We start from the raw sequence: 23,007 nt of genomic DNA, 5'->3' as shown, positions 1-23,007 counted from the left end.
GGTTTTCTTTCCACATTTGTTAGTTATCAGTTAATTAACATTCCCTTGATTCTGCCATGCCTGCAGTCATGGAGAGTTATTTGTATTCTAGCAGACAGCTAAACCCCAATCCACTCACAGACACCAATGCAAGGGTGAACAGAGCCAGATCAGTGTGGTGATCTGCACTTCAGACAAGGAGACATTCTCAGGGTGAGAATGAAGGGCATGATTCTCTTATTTCCAGTAAGATGCTGCTGGGGTGAATTGTCTGCCACCATCACCAGAAGGGAGAGTTTATACAGCTCTACAACCAAAGGCAACTTCAAAACCAAATGCTGAAGTCACAGACCATAAACTTTGCTTTATGTGTGTTTTGTTATAGTTTATTTCCTAAGGATAATTACAATTACCTTTTTTTATGGAAAATACATATGATGCATTGTTCTAATAGTGCAATAAAAAGTCACTGTGAAAAAGAGTGGACTTTCAACAAGCTAAGAAAATAAGGGTAATATATTGGCCATGTATATCATTAAAAGATATTGGATGATCCAATAGTGTCAGTATTTAATTTAGAATTAGGGAGAGAAGATCTCTCTTTCAACAGACACCTACTTGACTACACAACTCAAGACTACAGAAATACCTAATTTGCCATGAATTCAACATTTCAATTCTTAAATCTCCAATTATGCTTTCACTGCATTTGCAACATTACAGAATTAATTTTAGGGAATTTCTTCAGTCATGTTTTTGTCACCATGAGTGTATGAGCTGTCAGCATATGGTATTTCCTACAAAACTTTGGATGATCTTTTTTACACCAGTCTCAGGAAACTCCAGGATCAGCAGACTGAGGTAAAACATATATTTGGGGCAATTGTGGCACAAATTTCATCCAGTTTATGATTAATGGCTAGCATGATGAGCCTTTCCCCTGACCCAGGTAACTGATTTTTGCAGGCTTTCCCTTGAGATGCCAGAAACAGGCAGGAGAGCAGGGCAGATGACAGGATCCTCATTAAGTTCATTCTCCCACCCTATTGGCAGCTCCTTCTGCTTCCTGCTACAAAACTTCTTACTGCCAGCCATAACTTATGCAGAAAAACAGTTTTACTGCGCATCTACATGTCAAAAGTAATATTTACCTGAAAAGTTCCTGCACTTCAGGACCCTACTAGTGCTGAGCAGAGAACATGCAACTCTCAGTATACACCACTGGAGATATTTGCCTTCTCCTCATCAACAAAACTGTTGATTGCCTCTCAGCTTGTGAACCCCTCCAAGATCATGCTGTAGGATTGATAATTCATTTTTCTACAAAGAAATTCCTCCCTCTTGAGAAGCATCTTATTTGTCACAGCCAGTTTCTCCATTTTGTAGAGATAATTTTCAGTATTGACCTTGTCTTCTGTCATTCTTGCAGTCCATCTTATCTTCAAATCTGGTAACACACAGGCTATTCCATCAGGTCATTAATAAATATGTTGAATTGTATTAGAGCTTAGGCAGGTCCTTGCAGAATTCCAGTCAGGTCTTTCCTGCATTTTTATAGCTGATCACCAAGAGTGCTTTACAATTTTCAAAACAGCCTTGCATCCTCCTTATTAATTTCTTCCACATTATATTTCCCAAGTCTGCTAATGAGACTGACATATAGGACAGTATACAAAGCCTGAGCAAAGTCAGGGTACATGGCAACTACCATCTCTTTTCTAACCACAATGTCTCTTACCCTGAGAGAATTTGAGAAGAAAATTAGATTGGTTTGACATAATTCTTTTTCAACAACTCCATGCTTAACTGTTAGTCATTTCCCTGTGTTCTTTTCAGGTTTGTTGACTTGAATGTTCTTGGCAAAAGTAACATAATACTGATATTAATAGCAGGATTCATCCCCACAAGCTTCCACTAAACTCCTTTATTAAAATTTTACAGAATGTGAGAACTGACATCACCCAACTATAGAGAGCATAAACATGGACATATTCAGTTATCTGTAACTTTTAAATTAGACAAGTGTGAGGGCAAGCAAATAAAAAACTCTCCAGTGTATTAAAACAGACAAAATTAAACTGGATGAATAATTTCAGTTGTCATAATTATGGATTTAGAGTATTAAGAAAAAACTGAAAAGACATTGCCAAGAGTGCTGAGGCTCTCACTGAAATGCTATTAAATGAGAAAAACTCATTCAAAGTGGACTAACAACAGTTATGTCCTGACCATCTTTATTTGGGGTTTGCTGTTTAACCTTGTATTTACTGCAGGCTTGCCCATGTTTCTGATTACCAGAAATGTCAACTAAAAGCACCACCCACTTTTACTCTATCAGGAGCACACTACAGAACAGAGAACAAGGATCCCAGATGGAGGCCCAGAAGGCCACTAGAGTGTCCTACATGGCTCTGAAAATCTTTCCCAATTTTTGTACAAAATTTATGCTCAGGAAACATGTTCCAGCATGCAAAGAAACTCTCTCAGATCACAGCTCTTTTGTGCAGCCTTTTGGAAATGAAAAGCAATATGGCTGTGGTTGTAAGATCAGTTCTGGCAATTTCCTTCCTGATGACCTGTTTGCCAAGAGCCAAGACCAGGCATTATCATCTTGTGCCACAAGAACCCATAAAATTTCAACAGAGGAGTGTGCACTGCAAATGGAGCCATAGGGTTACATGAACACTCTCAATTAATGACTCTACTCTTCACATTCCCAACATTCATTTCAGCCATGGAAAAAATGCAACTTCAATAAGGAGATTACCAGAGGACTTCCAAAAAGTTCTATTGCATTTCTACCATGAAAAGCTGAGTATGTAAGCAACAATTGTATGTGTCAGTTACAGCCAAGGATGTATCCTCAAAGAAGCATCACACTACCAAGACAGCTTGAATTATTCATGAAAGATTGGATTTTAACCCAGCATTCAAGTCAATTCGAGGTCCTTCACAGTTGAAGTTCTATCCACTGATAATTTTACACTCACACTTTCTCATCTAGAAAGATGTTGCAGAAGAATAAACTGTTCTGTGAATACTAAAATCCATGAAGTCCCAAAATAACAACACCACTATGTATAGAGGTAAGGTCTACACTCAGCAAGAACTGCTTTGGTTCTTTTGTATATAAATAGAGGGACTGAGAATAGCTGAAAGACACAATCTCAGAAAGAAAACTTGATGTAGACATTGTAAAAGAAGGCTGCAGGGCTTTGTTTGCTTTTACATTCACAGGCACTCTCACCGTACTTTTAAATATGCTATCAGAACAATTTGTTTCTTTACCTCTGCAGCTTCAAGTTTTTCCTCCAGCTGCTGTTCTAAAAAAATTTTGTGTTTGAAATCTAATCAAGCCTGAAAGTATCCAGCTCACAGCCTGTGCTTTTATTGCTATTTAGTCTAAGAAATCAAAGAAAAACTGACTACAGTTTTCCCTTAAGACAGCTCTGATCTTGCAGAGTAATGAAAGGTGGTGTAGGAAGGAAGGGAGGCATCACACATGGAGACAATGACAACAAAGAAAGATGATGCTAAGGATTAAGCTGAAGTTAAGGACAGAGCTTTGAATTGTTCTCAGTGTGGAAGATATGACACTCAATAGGACTATGTCCGAGAGACACAAAATTGAACCTGAAAACAGGCTCTGAAATATTTCAAAAAGAATGTCACAATCAATGATGATAGTGTGTGAGTAGGTCTGGTTCAACTGCAAGGCCAGAAATAAAAGAATCCACTCAAAATGCAGGGAAAGGTAACGATGGAATTCCTGGAAGATGTAGTGCTGTGCAGAGTACTCCTGTGTAAATGGAGCTGAGAATAAAGCTTTGAGAAGGCTAACTGGGCAGAGCTCCAGGTGATGAAGAGCCCCTCTTTCCCAGCATCATGGCTGCCCTGAGTCATCAAAGAGATATTGAATGGCTTCATCATCTGCTGCTGCTGGCCTGACTGTTTGTATGCCCAGCTGAGTGAATGTTTATTCCAAACCATGTGATATCTACTAATATTAATTCAGAAATAATGAATGGACAGTAGTCTCACAATCACAAATGGGGGTAACTTCTTCATGAAACAAATAGAACAAGGATCTCTTTGAAATATAATATAAAAATTCCTGAAAAACCTCTTCATTTTTGGCACATTCCCTACACAAAAGGGAGGCCAGGTATTTACCCACCATTTTCAGGGTTGCATCCATTGAAAGGGAAAACTTGGTCATTCTCACATGCTCAACAGTTCTGGAGAGTAATACCCAAAGGGATGACAAAAGGCTTGGAGAGCTGGGGTTGCTCTGTCTGGAGAACAAAAGGCTCTGAGGAGACCTTATGGGGCCTTCCAGTACTTAAAGGGGTCCTATAGGAAAGACAGGGACACACTTTTTAGAAGCTGTGATGGAAAGTGGGGTGTTGGTTTGAAACTGAAGGAGTGTTGATTTAGATCAGTTATAAAGAAGTGATTTCTTACAATGAGAGTGGTGAAACACTGGAACAGGTTGCACAGAGAGGTGGTGGATGTCCCTTTCCTGGTAACTCTCATGGTCAGGTTGGACAGGGCTCTGATCAGCCTGATCTAGTGGAAGGTGATCCTGCTCATTGCAGGAAATTTGGACTAGATGGGCTTCAAAAGTCCCTTCCAACTCAAACCATTCTATGATTCTGTTATTCCTGTAGATGATTTTCATCCATGTACACAGCACCAAGAGCTGCCATGCATATTCTCAAGGTTTGTGCTGATCTGAGAGAATCCTCCAGATAAGACACACTAATGGTAAGGATCAATTTCAACAATCAAAATGACTTTGTTAAACAATTTCATCATGGACATGTGCATTTTTCCCCTGCAGACATAAGAAGAAAGCAGAGCTGGATAGGCAGCATTCTCAATTTGTGGTAGAAGAGGCCTTTGCCTGTGTTTCATTAATCTTCCCAGAAAATAAATTATTTCACAGCATAGATTTGTTAGATTATGATTTTTTTTCTTTTTCTTTATAAGGCTGTGGATTACTGCCTCAGCAGCTGAGGGCACAGAACTAACTTTTGCTCCAAGACAGTGCAGCTGCTTTCTGAAGAAGTTCCCTTCAGGTTTGGTCAGCAGCAGACTCTTCCCCATGCTCCTACACACCCTCCCAGAGCAATAAGCAGAGAGATGCTTTTAATACAAGAATTGCATCCTCTGCTGCAAGGGTGCAGGGCAGGGGAGCAGGGCTGCCAGGAGGGATCATCACAGCCTCCCCAGGCAGGCACAGTCCTTGAGGATCCTGAGCTGGAGCCAGCCAAAGCAGGTGGGCTGGGGTCCCTGGCTCTGCTCAGGGCAGGATTAGAGCACAGCTGAACCAAAATGCCACCCCTGGGCTTCTCAGGAGAGGCTGGACTCAGAAATTAAAGCTTAAGGATGCCTCCAGAGCCCAACAATTCCTGACAGCCAAGATTCCAGCAGCTGCCCCTCTTGTCACTCAGACTAAAAGGAGCCGTGGATCATTTTAGTCAGACACTGCCAGGTCTTAAACAGCTTGTTTTAACCAAAACTCTCTTCATTTGTCCTCACTAAATATACCTTTGGGAAGCAGCTTAAAGAACTGAATTAAGTAAAATAAAATTCAAACTTCTCCTCCTCTAAACCAAAGCAAATTTTTGATGTGGCCTGTAAGCCAAAATTCTGAATTAATTCTGCCTTTAAGCATGGACACAATCTTTGGGCATGATGACCAGCAGGCAGTGACTCAGCAGCTCCTCCTCCAAGGTAGGAAACTTGTCCCTGACCAATGCATGAAGCCCAAGGCAGAAGTCTGAGGGAAACCTAATTCCTCATCTCTTATCATGTTTCTTTTAGTATGTCCTTTCCAGCAAGGTTTATGTTGACTCTTTAAATTTTTGTGTATCCTGTAGCATGGAGAGAGCTTTAACAAACCTCTCCTTGAAAGATCTGACATGCTTAAACTCAATTCCCAAAGTCAGAGAGTGACCACAAGTAATCAGAGGTCTGACTGCCTTCCCAAGGTTTCAAAACGAAATCTTTAGCAAAAATTTTAAACTGCATAGTAGTTTTTCAAGTGAAAAATAAATAGTATTCAATTAATTGTAATATTAATAAGGTAAATCTATTTATCCTATTTTACAAATCAAGTACCTCATATTGATCTAGAAGCACACTCTGCTGAATGTATTTCTCAACAAAGAACCCTAAGTAACAGATACTTCCCTTGATGGCTGATGATAATAAGCCCATTTAAAACCTGTAATTTTATCTTAAGTGCACTTAAGAACATGACATTTTATCATATTATAGCAGGTTATATACAAGTTTTTTTCTAAATTGATACCTACACACAAACATAAGCAATTAAGCTGGTATTATTCTACTAGACCTTAATTAGCTGCTCACATTAGAAATATCCTGAGATTTCTCTCAGTGTAAGGGCCTGTAATTAGTGTAATTAAGATAATATTTCGATTACATGGCTTCAATCTTTTAGGCCACATAATTAGAAATGGAACACATTATAAAGTGACTGTCCTTTGGAAAAAAAAGCAAATAAACCAATGAGTCTGATGGACTCATTTGTTCTGCATCATCACACTTGCCCCTCACTCACACCATGTTACCACTGCCTGGCAAGCTGCACCCAGCTGCTAAAGGAAGACAAATTTGGGCTTTCTATGTGGAACAGCTGGCTCACAGCCAAAGACTACCACAGACCTATTAGATCTGAACAGGAGGGTTAAGCTGACTCACAGCTTCATCCTTTACAGTGGGTGGAATGAGCTCCAGCTCCCCACATTTTCATCCTCAGCTACACCCTCCCTTCAAAGTTTGGTGCTTAACATAAAATACCATCACTCTTCTCCTTTTATTTTTGTCTTTATCCCCAGTTTTACTAAGAAATGCAGCACACTTATGAAAACCAGAAGCAAGAGGAACCTCAGAGGAGAAATATACAACAAAGGGGGAGAGATATGGCACCTTACATTTGAGTCAGTGTTCTTTGCCCTGACTTAAAGCTCAAACTACCCTTGGGGGAGTCATCAACGCATAATTTTGTTCCTCCTGAGTTGTCATTTTTCTATTTTAGACTCCTGCCCATGACTACAGGAGAGCTGCAAAAGTCTGGATTGTGAGTCAGAGTATGTGACACATGACTCTTTTCTCCTCTTAATCTGAGAGACATTTTTTCTCTCTTTTACAACTTCTTGTTTTAAGAATGACACTTCTGTCTATTACATAATAAAGAATGCTTGACTAAAACATTAGGGCAAGTGGCAGTAAATTAATCCTCAATACTCACAAATTGATGGCAATGTGCATATGGAATTCAGCTGTTTTCTTTACTCTGAGTAATAATTCAGCATTGCATCTGTAAACACAGGTCTTTGAATGTTTGCATGTAGGCTTAATAGAATGCAATAAAAATATTTTTTTAAATACATATATCCTTAAATCCCTCACAAATTAAGAAATACCAATGAGGGAGAAATTAGGAACATCTAATTAAAGTTCTTGGAGTTTTGAACTTTGAGAAATTAAAATTCAGACTAAATTCTGTGAAAAAAGCAGACAGCAGTCCTTGGTATCTTGCCTGGTTCAAACCTTAAAATTACAAGGGCACTTGTGATACAGATTTTAGGGATCCAGAAGATCAACACTTGTCTCAATGCCTTTCCATGGAATGGACTGTCTTGCTAGAATAATAACTTATCCTCAGTTTTTAAAAGTCACCATTAAAACCAGGACAGCCAAAAAATCAATTCCCACTGCAGTTTAAAATGCTATCTAAAATTTACATAATCTTTCTCTTTTTCTCCAGTCTGTGAGGCTGGAAAGGTACAGACCAGAGTGGCTGTGGTTGAAAGAAAACTTTCTTTTTCCCAGTAAAGTCTAGGCTAACAAGCATTTTCAAACCTGAAACTTGCCTAGGGAAGTTTTGCTTCAATATCTTCTTCTCTTAATTTTCTCTAGCCTGACCCTCAGCACAGTTCTCCCAGCTCTCATCTCCAGCTCCTTAGAGCTACAGCTGCACAATGCCATTATGAGAAAATCAACATAGAACTGTCAAACACTCTTAAGAATATATTAAGCTATTTCTTCTTCAGAATTTATTTATTTTATTAAAGGAGAATTTGAAAGAGTTTTTATAACTGGAGCCAAGCAGCAAAAATGCCTTTCTCAAACTTTTATAAATCTAAATCACTTGAAAAAGCAGTTAATCACATCAACCACTTCTCTACTTGCTGGCTATCCAACAATTCTTATTATAGTCTCTGGTCAGATGAGTAAACATCTGAGAGACACTGAAATGTAAATGGTTATTGCAATGGGTATTGTAATGTAATGGTTAAAGACTCAAAAATTCAGCCATCTGCAAAATCAGTGGGTGCTCTACTGAGGGCAGGTTCACACCTCTCAAATGAGGGGAAGGAGAAGAGTTTTTTTGGGTGGTGGCAAAACCTTTGATCTGCACAAGACAGAGGAGGTGAGCATCCCTCACCAGAGAATGACCTCAACAAACCAAGCTTTGTTCAGCAACAGAGGGTTGTTTAGTAACAAAGGGTTCTGAGCCAGATAAAGGAAAAGGCAGATTCTGCTAGGGGGGATCATGGTTTTTATTGTGCCAATGTTCTCCTTACACACCTGGCTCAGGTGGAAAGCTTCTCCCTGGGGAAGCACCAAGAGGTTTACACGCAGGTCTGAAGGAATTCATCCCTTCTGATGGGGAATAACTGGCTCAGTGAGGCTGCCCTCACACCTTAGAAGGGATCATAAATCATTTAAGATATATGAAGTGCCTCCAGACTCATTTCTGGGGTCTCCCACCAGAGGACTCAACATGTTTCACAGTGTTGCATCAGTGTGAAATTGCTCCCCCAGGGGAGGCAGCTGGGTGTTCCCATGTAAAACTAAGTGTGTATTAACCCATTTAACTTTGTGTTTCATGGGCTTTTCCCACCTGTGACAGATAGACTGTGAGCATCACTTCAACCAACAGACATTAAAATTGCAAACAAGTCTCATCACCAGAGCCACAGTGGTGATATCTTTCCTCTCTGCTATCTACTCTTACCCTATCTTTTTCTTTCTTTTCCTTACACCCTTTCTGAAGTGCTTTCTTTTATATTTTGATATTACTGTATTTCTATAGAAAATTATGAAAACAGCTACATACCTCTTTTGCTTTGCAACCAAAACATATATCTATTTATGAACACCAATCACCCAGTCTCATTCCATTCTAATCCACCCCAAAATAACCTATTAGCAAGAACCTGAGTTACCCTTGCCTTCAGAAGCAGATCCTGTATAACCTCACACCATTTTTATGCTCCCGTGGCGATAAATAAAATACTGTCACTGTACACATCAATATCCCCCTAAAGTTTGAATTATAATTCTGAATATTCCAAATCTGGGGAAAGTGAGCATGAGGAGGCTGGTTTGGTCCTTTGCAAGCACAAAGCTAGCTTAAGACTACACTTACAACTCATCTACTGTTCTAGAAAAGGAATGACTTATAGTCCATTATATCTAGACACAATTAGTCCACCCAGAGGATTGTCTCTAGGATAACTCTAAGAGTATTAATAGTGAATGGTGGTAGAGAATTTCTGAGGAGAGACCCAATTCCTTCCACAGTTTCTTTAATGAAAGACTGCAGGTGATTGATTCTGCTTCTCCCACAAGTCTGACATTTTTCTCAGCCAGGGATAACCCATTCCCTGTACCACTGCACAGCAAGAATGGACATTGTAGGTACCTGCCTTGAGTAATTTAGCAGTGGCAGCCTGTCAGGCACCTCTGACATATACAGACAAGTATTTAGTCCAGTTGTTGGGAAACTAGTGTAGCAATACTAAATGATGTCATATAGCAGGATTCAGGGCCTAAGGAAATCCTTTGAAATGGATGCCACTTTCTATCCTGAATCTCATCAGCAGGCATCTCCTGAAAAGGCTTTAGCAGAGACTAAGAAATCTAACATACCTAAGAAAGAGAATTCCTTCCTCATGAAGGAATAATAACACATTTTATTCTGTAACATTTCCCCTCAAATCTCTGGAAGCTCAAGAGGTGAGTATAAAAGTTACAAAAGCTAAACCACCCTGCCAATAATATCAGCAGAAAGAGGAGTAATTGCAAAGCAAATGAAAGAAATATGCAGCACATCTGGATTTACCACTCAGATTATTCATCCTTGTGCTCCTTGGACTCAGCTCTCAGACTCCAGAACTAACCCAGGTGTTTGTATATTTTAGGTGAGCTGAAGTTGGCTTGGGTTCAGCATAGTGGTCTTCCAGGTAATGTTTGACTTTGTGGATTTTACTGTCAGCAAGACTTGCCTTTCCTGAGGATGAGATGTACTACATGCCTTAGACACTGATATTTTCATGCCTGCCTGGCACATTGCCTGCAGTTCACTGATCTTTTCCAGACCATGCAGTGCTTGTTGCCACTCCCTGACAACACCTACAGACAACATTAAGAAGGATTTTAATTTATCCACCAAGTATTCAAATAGAAAAAACCTTAAATATCCATGTAAGAAGATACAATATTCAACCCACTTGTTTGCTTCCATCCTATCTCATTATTAGCATTTCTCTCCAATACTGTAATGACATTAGGAGTCAATGCTTGATGCCCTCTATGAATACAGAAAGATTTCATTAGTGTTTCTCTTAGAGTTCTAGTTCATACCACACCTATCCAGATGCTAAAGCATTCCTAAAGCTCATAAAAAGCTGACTATTTTCCAGATACATTAAGAGTTGTTGTGCCTAAATTTTGATAAGAGGACACTACTTTAAGTAGTATTAAGATACAAATATTATGCATCAGCAATATTCTTGACTGTCTTCAGGGTGGCAGTAAACTAAAGAGGCAGAGAGCAGTACAAGAGCCACCTCTCCTACACATCTTACTTCAAGCAGCTTCTTTATTTTATTCTAAGTCAAAGGTAAGAACTCCCAGATTTGAGTTTGCTGATACTTTACTAACAGTGTGCTAGTTACATCTGCTCTTACAAGGATTCAGGTGTGCTGAGACACTGAAAAGTCCATGATGCACTTTCCCAGCAGAACTAAACTCCTCAATAAATAGGGCAATGACCAAAAGGTGAAATCTAAGTCATTAATTGTATACATATAAATATTTGTCAATTTGGATCCATTTGCAGCAACCCATTTTTTACTAAGCAGAGGTAAAAAAATGCCCCATTTTTTCAGTTATGAGTAGTGTAGATGCTAGACTGATTTATTAGCAAGAAAGCTCATGAGAAAATAATTTTCTTTTTAATATCTCTCTCAAAGCCCAATACTTCAGACAAAGCAATAACATTTTATTATATGCATTCAGAGGCAGAGAAACAGTGTTTTCTCTGCTTTCATATTCCTTAAAATGTGGAGGATGATTTAAAAAGTATGAAGATTTAAAGTCAAATGACACAATTATATTTTTCTCTATATTATAACCTATACAGTCTATATTCTAGAAAACTTAATCCTTTGGGGTTAATGACACTTTAGAGATCCAATTAAAATCAAATGTTTGTTCTGCTGTCATCCACAAGGTGCTTAGTGCTATAGTGAGAGTAGATAAATTGAAGCTATATCATCTATATCATCTCCAAATATCTTACATAATTTTTTTTTCATTGAAAAGTTGCTAAAGCACTGCCATATGAAAACCAAAACAATCAAGCCATTTTTTACCTTCTCTAAAGGGTTTTAAAATATCCAGGATTAGCATTTGTTACCAATCCATCTCAGCCCCTATCACTCCTGGCAGAAATAAAAGAAAGGATGCTGTCAGGGCAAGTCCATTGACCCAAATATCTTTCCAGGGACTGGGCCTTTCTATTCTGTTCCATTAAAGAAACTCAGTCCATTGATGCTGTGCTGCAGAAGAATGAATCAAAATGATGTACATAGGAAGGATTCCTACCCTGGCACCTTCCTTTGTGAAAGTGAGCTAACAAAAATAATGCCAACACCTAACTCAGGCATTACAAATACACTGAGGTTGGATGGACATAAAATCTTTCATTACTGAATTAAAGTATGGGCTGACTAAATTGATATGAAATTACGGACTTTCTGTTCTACTTTCAAAATCATTTGAAAACTGAAATGAGTCCTTTCCCAGTGAGCATTTATCATCCTATTATATTCACCCTGGGGGATGTTAATGGTTTTGGACTACTGCCTCCAGCCCTTACCTCACCTCCAAGTGGGTATTATATGATGGCAGTGCACGTTTCATCAAGATGTATTGCTGATTATATTTCCATTAAAGAGTATAGCCAAGTCTGACTCCTAATTTTTCCAGACTAATCCACCACTCTGAGCTTCTGTGCACTGATGAGTTCATCACAGAGAAAGGATTCCTTTCTCCTCTTCTTGCAATTTCCATAAATACGTGTCCAGAGTATGAGACTAAGTTAATCAGTTTTGCCCACAATAATTAGAATACTGACACAGCCTCTCTAGTTTAATGGAGTGTTGTTCATTCAATTACTCTTTTTGCTTCATAGTAGCTCAATGCCCATTTCTAGCAAAATTTCTCAAAAGAACTGTGATTTTAGACTACACACTCGTATTGCCCCACAAGGCATTCAAGGATGTGTCTGAAAGTACTGCACAGACACAGCTGGAAAATTATAGGCTTGCACCTAGTTAAAATAACAATTTTATACTGCACACAGATTCTTTTCCTTTATAGTAGTGCTCAATTAACATGTAGAAAATACAGCAAGGACTCATAATACTTTGAGAGTATCACCCTTGTCAATCAGGTACAAAATTCACACATGCAGGCATTAGCATTTGCAGAAGGAGAAAATTTCCTTATCCAAATAATGGTCTTGAAAGAGAAGAAGTCACCTGCTTTCATTTCTGCTGTTCTTCTCCCAAATTTTCTGGTACAAAATAATAGCCTATTGAGCATCCCAGTGCCTGCAGTTTGGCTGCAAAGATAAGCTTGCTTGCTCTGGGCTCTATCTATTCTCTTCTCAGATCTGTATTTGTATTATTTCATTATTACCTTTTATGAAGGGCAATTCAAACTTGTGCTGCTTCTGTTGAAAGAAATGAGGAGTATTTCCTATTGCTGGACTCAGCTAGAAGTGGCCATGCTGTGTATACAAAAGTGAGGATGTGCTCAAAACAGCAGACATTTCTGATCCTCACTCAGAGCTAGCTATATATAAATAAGGGGCTCTTTTACTTGAGTCACACTTGCTGCATATGGTGACACCTCCTGAGTTATGTTCTACCATTTGTTTTTAATTATTAATGTGTTTTTCTCTGTTGTTTTTTATTTATTTATTTTCACAAAACTCATCTCACATTAGCCACGCAGATTTCTTGTCAAGACTGTTCTGCATACCCTACTGTTTTGGAACATTAACAATCAGGTGAAATATTTGTGTTTGACACACTTTTATAGTTCCCTGAAAATGTAAATATATTACTTTAATTGTCTTCAAGTAACAGTGAGTCAGGGAAAAGAAGCAACATTCTGTGTCATGCAACACAAAGCAAACAATTATACTGCACAGCAGCATGGAGAACAGGGAAATTTCCACATGGGAAGACATATTAAAATCACTTTCCTTTTTTTCTTTATTTTTTTAAATATTCTTTCTCCGTAGATATTTGCATGAATTCATGTTTGTCCCAAACTGGCAGAACACACCATATCAAGTCCTAAGGCAAAATTTCCAGTAAGACAGGGTTCTGTGTAACATCTACATGTAAATAATGCTTCAAGAAACCAGCTGAATCCAGTGCAAGCATTGGAATAAACTGGCTAACCTGGAGGGCTCTTAAGAAGAATTCCCAGACTGGTTCACCACTGAGATCAGTTTCATGGGACTCTGGAAACTTTGGTGCCTCTGTAGCTGTGTGTATTCCTGCTAGAGATTACTGGTCTCTACCATTCTCTGTGCCTCAGTTTCCTCATTTGTTAGAGGCTCATACTGCTCTTCACCTTATAGGGCTTTGAGCATAAAAAAAAAAAAAATTAAAAAGAATGTCTATGAGATGGATATGTATGAATTTGAGAAACTGGAAAAAAATTGTTTTGTCTATAAAGCCCTGAAAAGAAGAGGAAAATCCTTTTGCAAATTAAAACTGACACTTTGGATGGAGTTGTGTATTCTGCTGACCCCAAAGTAATATACACAACAATTGTGGTCTTCATTTTCCAAGTTACAAATCATTACTAGATGATTAAGTATTATTTAACTTATCAAGCTTGTTAGCATTGCAGAGACATGTAAAAGAATCATAGATTTCCAACTGGGCAACAAAAAGTCCATTAAAAAATAAGAAGAGAAAGATAAAAGAAACTAAATGGTGTCAAGTCTGAATATCCATCATATCTTCCAATTAAGTATTATCAGTGTTTAGGAGCTGGAAGAAGGAGTATTAGTGCTGAACTATGCTGCAATGTCACTATTTGTTGAGTTTTGAAGGCAAGAGATGGAGAAATGATCTGGAGCAGAGGTACATAAGTCCCATTAAAAAACACTTAGCATTGTAAATAATTAAAAACTATCACATTAGGGACCTGCCTTGCATTTCATTCTTCCTGGAATCATGGCATATATGATGAACTCTGTGGTCACACAGAGCAGTCAATGTTCTCTGTACAGGTTTAGCAAGAGAGGAACCCAAGACAGACTTTTATAGATTGAATAAAAAATTATGAGCTTGAAGAACTGACTTATTTTCTGGAAAAAAAAAAAAAAAAAGCAAATTAAGATAATAAAAGAATAATAATTTAAGGGTGTTTTTAAGGTTTTGGTAATGCTTCAAAAAATACAATACAATTTATCAATGCTTTTTATAGGATGACTGTAACACTGCACTTCCAGGATTTTCTATTGACTTCTCAAGCTTTTCCTAGGGTTCTCAAGTAGGCAGTGATTTTGAAAATCTGATGAAAATCTGGATTTGGGAAAGTAGTTACAGGCTTAACTGCATATGATCTAGATTTGCCCATGTATACAAACACTAGGCTGATCAAAGACAACTCATCCTTTTTACTGGTTGGACTGAAAAGCTGAAAACAGTTTACTCTAAGACAAGAACAGCATCCAGCATAATTAGGTCAGTCTTTGCACACACATCTCTTAACTTTTATCTTCATGCTTCACTCTTCCAGCTAAATCTTGAGAGTCATTGTAACTTCAGCAGGTTAGAACTGTGGAATTATCACAGCATTTTCTTAGGACTAGAATACTAATAAAATATAACTTGGCTAGTTACAGTGTGTTAAAAGGATGATTCACTTTTTCTAGGCCCATTTTTACAGGCTGGAACACACAGTAGATCTCAGTTGGATTTCCTGTGTGTATAATTTTTAAACCAATTCCTTAAGATGTGCCCATCCACATGTACACAGATATACTTGAAAAGTGTTATTCTTCTACAGTTTGCAGATATTTAAACAAAGCTGAACCTATTTGAAATAATCTTTAACTTAAAGAGAAAAGGAAAAACTAAAAAAACTATTTCAGAATAGTTTTTTTTTTTTTTTTGTGCAACAGCTTAATGAAGAATCAATCAATAAATGAGAAACTGCACTCATGAAGGAGAGAAGGAATGAGAAACAAAACACTGTAAGGACAATTCACAGGAGCACCCTCTCTCAGCTAGAAAAAAGCTGACTAAGAAATTTTTAAAATAAATAACATCTAGTTCAGATAGGCAAATTTTTAAAATTCTCATCTAATTTTTTATTATCAAGATCTACTTAACCCTAACCCAAAAGCCTATTGGCCAGCCTTTTCCTACTGTCACTAAGACCTACATCTCTGAACTCAAAGAGTCAGAAAACTAACACAAGATCCCACCACAAGCACAGAAATCATGTCTAGCAATGCATCTCCCTCTTTTTGGCATCCTACAAAGAGAACAACAATGAAACTGAGCTGTTGTAAATTATGTTTTCTTCAGATAATATAATTCCTGCATCTAGAGGAAGAATTTGTTATTCTTGATCAATAATACTCTGGTGCTGTCTATTAAACAAGATGGACAGGATGCACTGGAAGAATAACAGTCAGGAGCCTGATGCCTTTTTTCAAGTCTTTTTCAATCCCAGTCACCACTGTGAGTTTTTAGGGTATGGAGGAGAAGGTCACTAAATCCAGACCACTAGACTAACATGGGAAAGACATTCCCATCTCGTGCACCCTAAACAGCAAAACATAGTCTGCAGAAGGTTTTCCATGTGGAATTTATGACACATGATACAAATATTCGGATACAAAAAGCTCAATTGTGAGGCTCTGCATCACTTCTTCAGCAGCCTGTTGATAGCTGCAGTGTTTTTCTTTATCACAGCTTTTCTGCAGACTGCAACACCCAGCTCATCCCTCTGGGAAGCACTGCCATCCCCAAGCCCCTGAGGCTGCCCAGGTACACCCTCAGAGGACAGACAATCCAGGAGGCTGACAGCTCCTTGTCAGTCAAAAGCAGAGGATGGCTTTTATTTATCTTTTTGTAACTTCAGTAGCAGTTAATGGGGGCAGAAAAAGGTTTTGACATTTACTGTCTAGTGTACATCAGGGCTTTTCAGAGCCTTCAGAAAAATCAACAATATAAAGGCATTACCAAGCCTTTGAGCTCATGGTTTGGATTCTCAAGCAGGTGCAATTCTTCTGTTTCCAGTCACAAGAATGATCCCTTTAGCTGAAAAATATATTAAAGAATGCCAATACCCAAGGAAACAAGAAAACTTGCCCTGATCTACAGTGAAATTGTTTCCTAAGGTATCCAGTGTCTGACAATTTGAATACCTTCATTAATTTGCACACAAACATGGAAGCTAACTTTTTTTTTTTTTTTCCCTGTGGCTAGATTAGGAAAACTCAATATTGCTGCAGCTTGGTTACTGCAGGTGAGTAAAGTGATACAAACCTGTCAGAGAACTTTTCTGTGTCAGAGCAATACTACTAAGGAACATGGAGCTCCCTGTACTTTCTGATGTGCAGACTTTTGAGTCTCTAAGTGAGATTTTTTCTGCTACAGACATTTATTTCTTACTGCTTTTATTTGCTTCCACTGAAGAGAAGTAATGCTTAACTAACACAGAGATTGTCTTTTTTCCAGGGAGCTGTTCACAATATGAACACCTGCCATCTTTTAGTAAGTATTTCTTAAAATATTTAGAGAAAATTTATTTCCAACAAACAAAATTTAATCTAGAAAAGAGTGTGTCAACTTAGAGATTTATTAACTTAATGAAATGAATAATGTGGGTTGGTCAAAAAAGCAGTGCTGTAATGTTGTTTTGAAATAAGTCTTCAAATCCTTTAAAGAAAGTATTTGTTTTCCTTAGGCAAGAGCTCTGATAACTCAGGGACAGTCCAAAGTTATTGTGAATGTCTTAGTGCAGTTTTTCATTAATGCAGCACGTCCTGCCAAATAAAAAATAAAAGACATATAGTCTCCATAGATGATAAAAAAATCCAAGGAGGGGATTCACTTAAGTGTCTCAATAGAAAATATGATTTGCTTATTCATTTTTAAAAAGTGGTTTTGTCTAATGCTTGCACTTATCAAATGCTGAACGGCAAATTTTAGGAATACAATATTAAGCACTTATGTAGTAACTTTGGTGCTGCTACAGAACCATTGAGGTTGAGATGAATTTTCACATTGATTCAGGCTGAGAAAGGTGAAAAACAACACAGAAGGCTGAAAGAATTGAAGAGGTTATATCAGAGTATCTAAACACTGACTGAAATATCAACTAAGCTATTAGCAAATGTTAATGTATTAATTGTTCATGGCAAAAGGCACTGGGTTTGGAAAAGGACACATTTCTTCAAAAGAAAAATATGTGTCTGGACTACCAAGTGCTTTAAGAGAAGCTTTTGCTGTGACCATAAATGCCACACAGCTCAAGTCTATGACTCACATTTAGTCAAACCAAACCCAAACCAAATAATAGACAAGCAAAAGGCAACTAAGAAACATTTCTTCATTTTCCTTGGGTATTGAAATTGGCATGTGTCCTGGCTATGCTAAGATTAGTCTTCCTTGATGTGAGACAAAATGTGATGAACTTTTAAAATATTATCTTTTGCTGTTCAGGCAAGCTACAATCCAGATTAATATGCAAATGCCTATTTACTTAGGATCAGTTTTTATAGACAGATTAGATGGCAAAAATGTATGTCAATACGGATAAACTGAGTTTTCTTGGGTTTCTTTGGGCATATGGATCAGGTTAATCTTGATGCTATTTACATAACATGCTGTTTCCTCCACAGGTAAGCTTAGATTTAGCACTTGATCTTTAATCTAAAGTTTGCCCATGACTTTTCATTCTGCAGCAGTACCTCATACACCAGCTTTCCTTAGTATCTCACAAATCGGAGTTTCTACTCTAAGTAACAAAAAATCTAGAAAATTTACTTCTTTAGAGTGGTATGAGAATGTTCTATAGCTCTGAGGAGCAATTGGCTGGCTTAGAGTGAGCCCAGGCAGGCTTTGTTGATTATATGGAACCAAAGATGACAAAAAAAAAAAGTACATTTCCAGTTTAAAAATTCAATGGAAGTTGCAAGCTGTGCTTCTTTTACATTAGCCCTCTTTTCAAAACTGTTGGATTAGGTGAGAGCACAGATTACAGAGTTGATATGATCTTTCTACTATCATCCTTTAACACACTGGGAACCAAAAGGATGCTTTCCCTCAGTTTCTGCAAAAAATATTAGCCTCTACCCAGCTTTTGAGGAAAGGGCACACAATTATCAGAGACTGAAGGGCAGTTACCACATAAGGCAAATCACAGAAATAACCACACAGAACCAAACCAATATTTCTACCACTTTTACACACACACACACACAAAAAAAAAAAAAAAAAAAAAAAAAGCGCTATTTCTGTGCAGTCTTGAGGTATTAAGTTCCATGCTGGTGGTACCTGCAATTTAGTAATTGGCAGGGATCATAGCAGCAAACAAACCTTTTAAATATAGACAGCAAAGTGCTCATTTCAACTCTTAATAGGTGGTAGGGCTAGTTTGTAATCCATGTATTTTATTCATGTGTTCATTTATTGTCTTCTCTTATCCTCCCAGACTGCAATACTTGAGCAGACATATAGGCTAGTTATTTTACACAAGCTGGGTAGTAAAGTTAAAATAAATTGAAGATAAATAGGCCATCAGAGCATGATATCAGTCATATGATGATTATTATTATGAAGCAAGGGTGTTATATGAAACCAAGGTCCCTTAAAAAAAAAAAAAAATCGAATTCCAGCTTAGCAAAGCACTGATGTTAACAAGATTAAAAAGGTGTGTGAGACTCCCAGGACAAAAATTGTGCAATTAGCAGAATCTCTGACTACATATCCTCTGCTGCCAAACTTTATGCTTGTTGCTGCCATAGAGGAATACATTTTATATGTGTTCACAGTTGTGGCTGAAATGTGAAAGCCCTGAGCTTTCTTCCAACAAAACAGTAATTTCTAAGTGCAAGAAACCTTACTTGTGTGTCACAATATGTTAGTCATGTCAACTAAAAGCTCAGTTGGATAAGATCTTTCAAGTAGATATAAGAGCTTCACAAAAATAACAAGGCTCAGTTCTGAACAAGTTCTGTTCACAGAACACAGGAGAGAGCAAAAATAATTTAATCAAAACACAGCCTATATCATACACCTTTGAGGCAGTTCCTTGTGTTTGGTTTCCTTAGCAACTTTTTTCTCTTACTAGCTTTTCCTTGTTAATGACTGAATCAATCAAGTAATGTTTACCCATTCCAGATAACATTAAACTAAACACTAAGTTACTTGTCATTTTGCTGATTGAAAAATAAGAAAAAACCCCAAAGGGCCAACTGGGAAAAAACCACCTCACACCAGCAAGAAAGAGATCTCAAATGTGACTGGCACTGTGCAACAAGCAATAAAATGAATGAGACTTTATAACATCAGTCAGACATCAAAGTTCAGAGCTTTTTATAGTTGTTACACTTTGCTGTCTCTTTTATAGGATAGCAGATCTGCAGTACAGGCTCCTTTACTGAGACATGTCTCTTCTGTGTGTAGAGATACATGAAATTATTCAAGTTATGTCCCAAGCAAGGTCTCTTGTTCATAGAGTCTAATGGAAAGCAATTAATCCCTAGCAATATAAACCTTTAATCATATATGAAAAACCCCTAGCCACTGTGTTTATAATCTCTTGGAGCAGAATCTAATGCTGAAACTCAGTGTTCAAGTGCTAACTTTCCTTTTTAATGAAGGTCAAATCCTGGCTCCCTTTGAAGTTTAAGGGCCATGTTAATTTTAACACACATGCTTCTGTGAAATGTCTGAGACAAGCACTGTAAACTCAATGGGATTATAATGTTGATTACAGGCTGTTGACTAGGGCAGTGAACTGCCCTGCTGCAAGTCTTGCAAGGATTTGTGTATTGCTCCTAATGAGACATTCAGGGACAATGAGGTTCAGAGAAAGGCTCTGCAATTTTTCCCCCTTTCCTGATTTATCAGGTTTTTTTAACATAGTAGCAAGATTATTAGCAACAATAATGTTCTAAAATCCACTGGAGTTATACACACTAAAGGGAATTTCTACAGTACTTATAGTTTCAAAGTTTGCTTTTGAGTTCAACCATGAATCTCTGAGAACTTCAAATAAGATCTGGACTCCCATACTCACTACCTGAAGTTGTATTCCTTCACAGGAGCAGTTTTACTTCTGAAGTGACAAAAGATTATTCCCTGATACCATCTCAGCTGGTCCTCTATTTTCTCTCCATTCTCAATAGCAAGAACAGTCACGCACAGGAGATCATACAGTTCTGGGTACATCTCTTAAGATTGCATACAACATCCCTGAACATCAGGGGGTTTTTTCATCATGCAGGCAATTGTTCATCAGCAACTGGACTGAAATAACCAGTCTTGGTCTCATGTGCCACACATTGCACAACTGACCAGACAAGGCTGAAGAGTTTTCAGCTCCTGTTGTGGGAATCTATTTAAAAGAGATGGTTCATTAAATAAAGAATTTCTTATCTATGCTCTCTTGGTTTTCCATCAAGAAGGAATTAGCTCGAGCATTTACTTGACAAATGCAGCTCTGGATCATCAGTTTTGTCCAGTCATATTGAGGAAGTTTGAGTTCATTTTCATGACTGCATTCACTTTCACCAATTGTATTATATTTCTGTGGCAAGGTTTTAGAGTGGGGAAGGCTTCTCTTTTGTGAGGACAGAAATTTCATCCATGTCTGAAAAAACCAGTGCCAGCCAGCTGCAGAACAGACCCACTGTTGGGCAAGGCTGAGCCCTCAGCAGCAGAGATATTGACTCAGGGGTGATGTATTTAAGATGGGTAAAATGTCTTGGTTTGAAAGACTGGTGTTTGTTAAGAAAGGCAGGAGTTTTTCTTGAAATGGATAATGTAAACCCCCTCCCTCCAAATTACTATAATTTTGGAATTAAGGAGCTTTCAGAAAAAGATATGGGAATAGGAATAACAGTTCTTTACTAAAAAAAAACAACAACAACAACAAAAAAAAAACAACAAAAAAAAACTCAAACCCAAAACACTGACAGTCAGAACACAACCTGACACCCTGTCAGTCAGGGTGTTGGCAGCAGTCCCATTCAATGGTGGCTGCATCCTCCTGCAGTGGCAGATGTGGTTCAGCTGAAGCAGTGCTGAAGGTGCAGTTTTCCTCTGAAGGTCCAGGGATGATGTAGAAAGTTTTCCTCTGAAATCCAGTGGGAAAAGGCTGCTCTGATGTTCCAAATCTCAGTTTTTATCTAGGTAGGAAAGGCTTGGCTCCTCCGCCTGTCTGGAGCATCTCCCAGTGGGATGATGTCACTTTATCAGTCATGCAGTGGGACTCAGTGGCCCATTAGCAGAAGATATCTTCCTGGAGGAAGGATGGGTTGTGGAAAAGATAAAGTACACTGCCTCACCTGGTTGTAACAGATGGTGATAGAACACATACTGCCGGTTACATCCTGCATCACAACCCAAGACAAAAATAATCCCCATGTAGAAACAAACACAAAGAGAAGAGAGAATACATGAGAGTATCAGCTCTGTAGACACCAAGATAAGTAGAGGAGAGAAAGAAGGTGCTCCAGGGGCCAGAGTTGAGGCCATGCTGCAGCCCATAGAGGACCACGGTGAGGCAGGAGGTGCCCTGCAGCTCATGGAGGAGCTCACTCAGAGCAGGTGGATGCCCAAAGGAAGCTGTGACCCTGTGGCACTGGAGCAAGCTCCTGGCATGACCTGTGGGGCCAAGGAAAGAGGAGGAGAAGGATTGCTGCCAGACTTGGGACCCTGTGTGGAATCCATGCTGGAACAGCCTTTTCCTGAAGACCTGCAGCCTGGGGAAAGACATTCACACTTGTGCAGCTCATGAAGAGCTACAGCCTGTGAGAATGACTGCTGTTGGAGAAGTTTGTGGGGGACAGTCTCCCTTGAGAAGGACCACACACTGAGCAGGCAAAGAGTGTGAGGAGGAAGCCACAACAGAGATGTTTGATAAACTGGCTTTGGCCCCTATTCCTGATCTCCCTGTGCCACTTGGAGGGAGGAGGTAGGGAAAACTGCAAGTTAAGCTGAATTCAGAAAGAAGGATGAAGGGGGCAGAAGGTGTTTTAGGTTTGTGTTTATTTCTCAGCATCCTAGTCTTATTTGATTGGAAATAAGTGTAATTAATTTCCTCAAACTGAGTTTGTTTGCCTGCAATGGTACTCAGTGAGTGACCTCCCTGTCCTTATCTCAACCACAATGTCTTCTTTTATCTCCCCAGTCCAGCTGGGGAGGAGAGTGATAGGGTGGCTTTGGAAGGTACCTGGAACCCAGCCAGGGTCAATGCTTTCCATTGACTAACATTCACTACCTTTTCTTTTACATTCTGTAAGTCTTAAATATCTCCAGGTTCAATTGAAGTAATGAGATAAGACAGGTTGCAAAGAAAATATTCTCTTACATATTTTTGCTCTTCTAACAAGAGTAACTAAGAGATCTCACTATAAAGAGGCCTTCA

General features: G+C 38.5%; 1 protein-coding gene across 1 annotated transcript in view; it reads left to right on the top strand.

The window, feature by feature from the left end:
* The window catches only part of HHLA2 (HHLA2 member of B7 family), a gene marked incomplete at its 3' end in the record, with an annotated part of 497,990 nt that extends 476,336 nt beyond the window's left edge, over positions 1–21,654 (top strand). Inside the window, exon 7 of the mRNA XM_079316293.1 lies at positions 21,590–21,654. Within this exon, the coding sequence (XP_079172419.1) occupies positions 21,590–21,654 (65 nt within the window). The remainder of the gene's footprint in view (positions 1–21,589) is intronic.
* Between the last annotated feature and the right edge of the window lie 1,353 nt (positions 21,655–23,007).

The sequence above is a fragment of the Erithacus rubecula genome (genome assembly GCF_903797595.1).
Source record: "Erithacus rubecula genome assembly, chromosome: 1".
Taxonomy (NCBI): Eukaryota; Metazoa; Chordata; class Aves; order Passeriformes; family Muscicapidae; genus Erithacus; species Erithacus rubecula.
The sequence above is the reverse complement of the archived record's forward strand: the minus strand, read 5'-3'. Positions and strand labels throughout refer to the sequence as shown.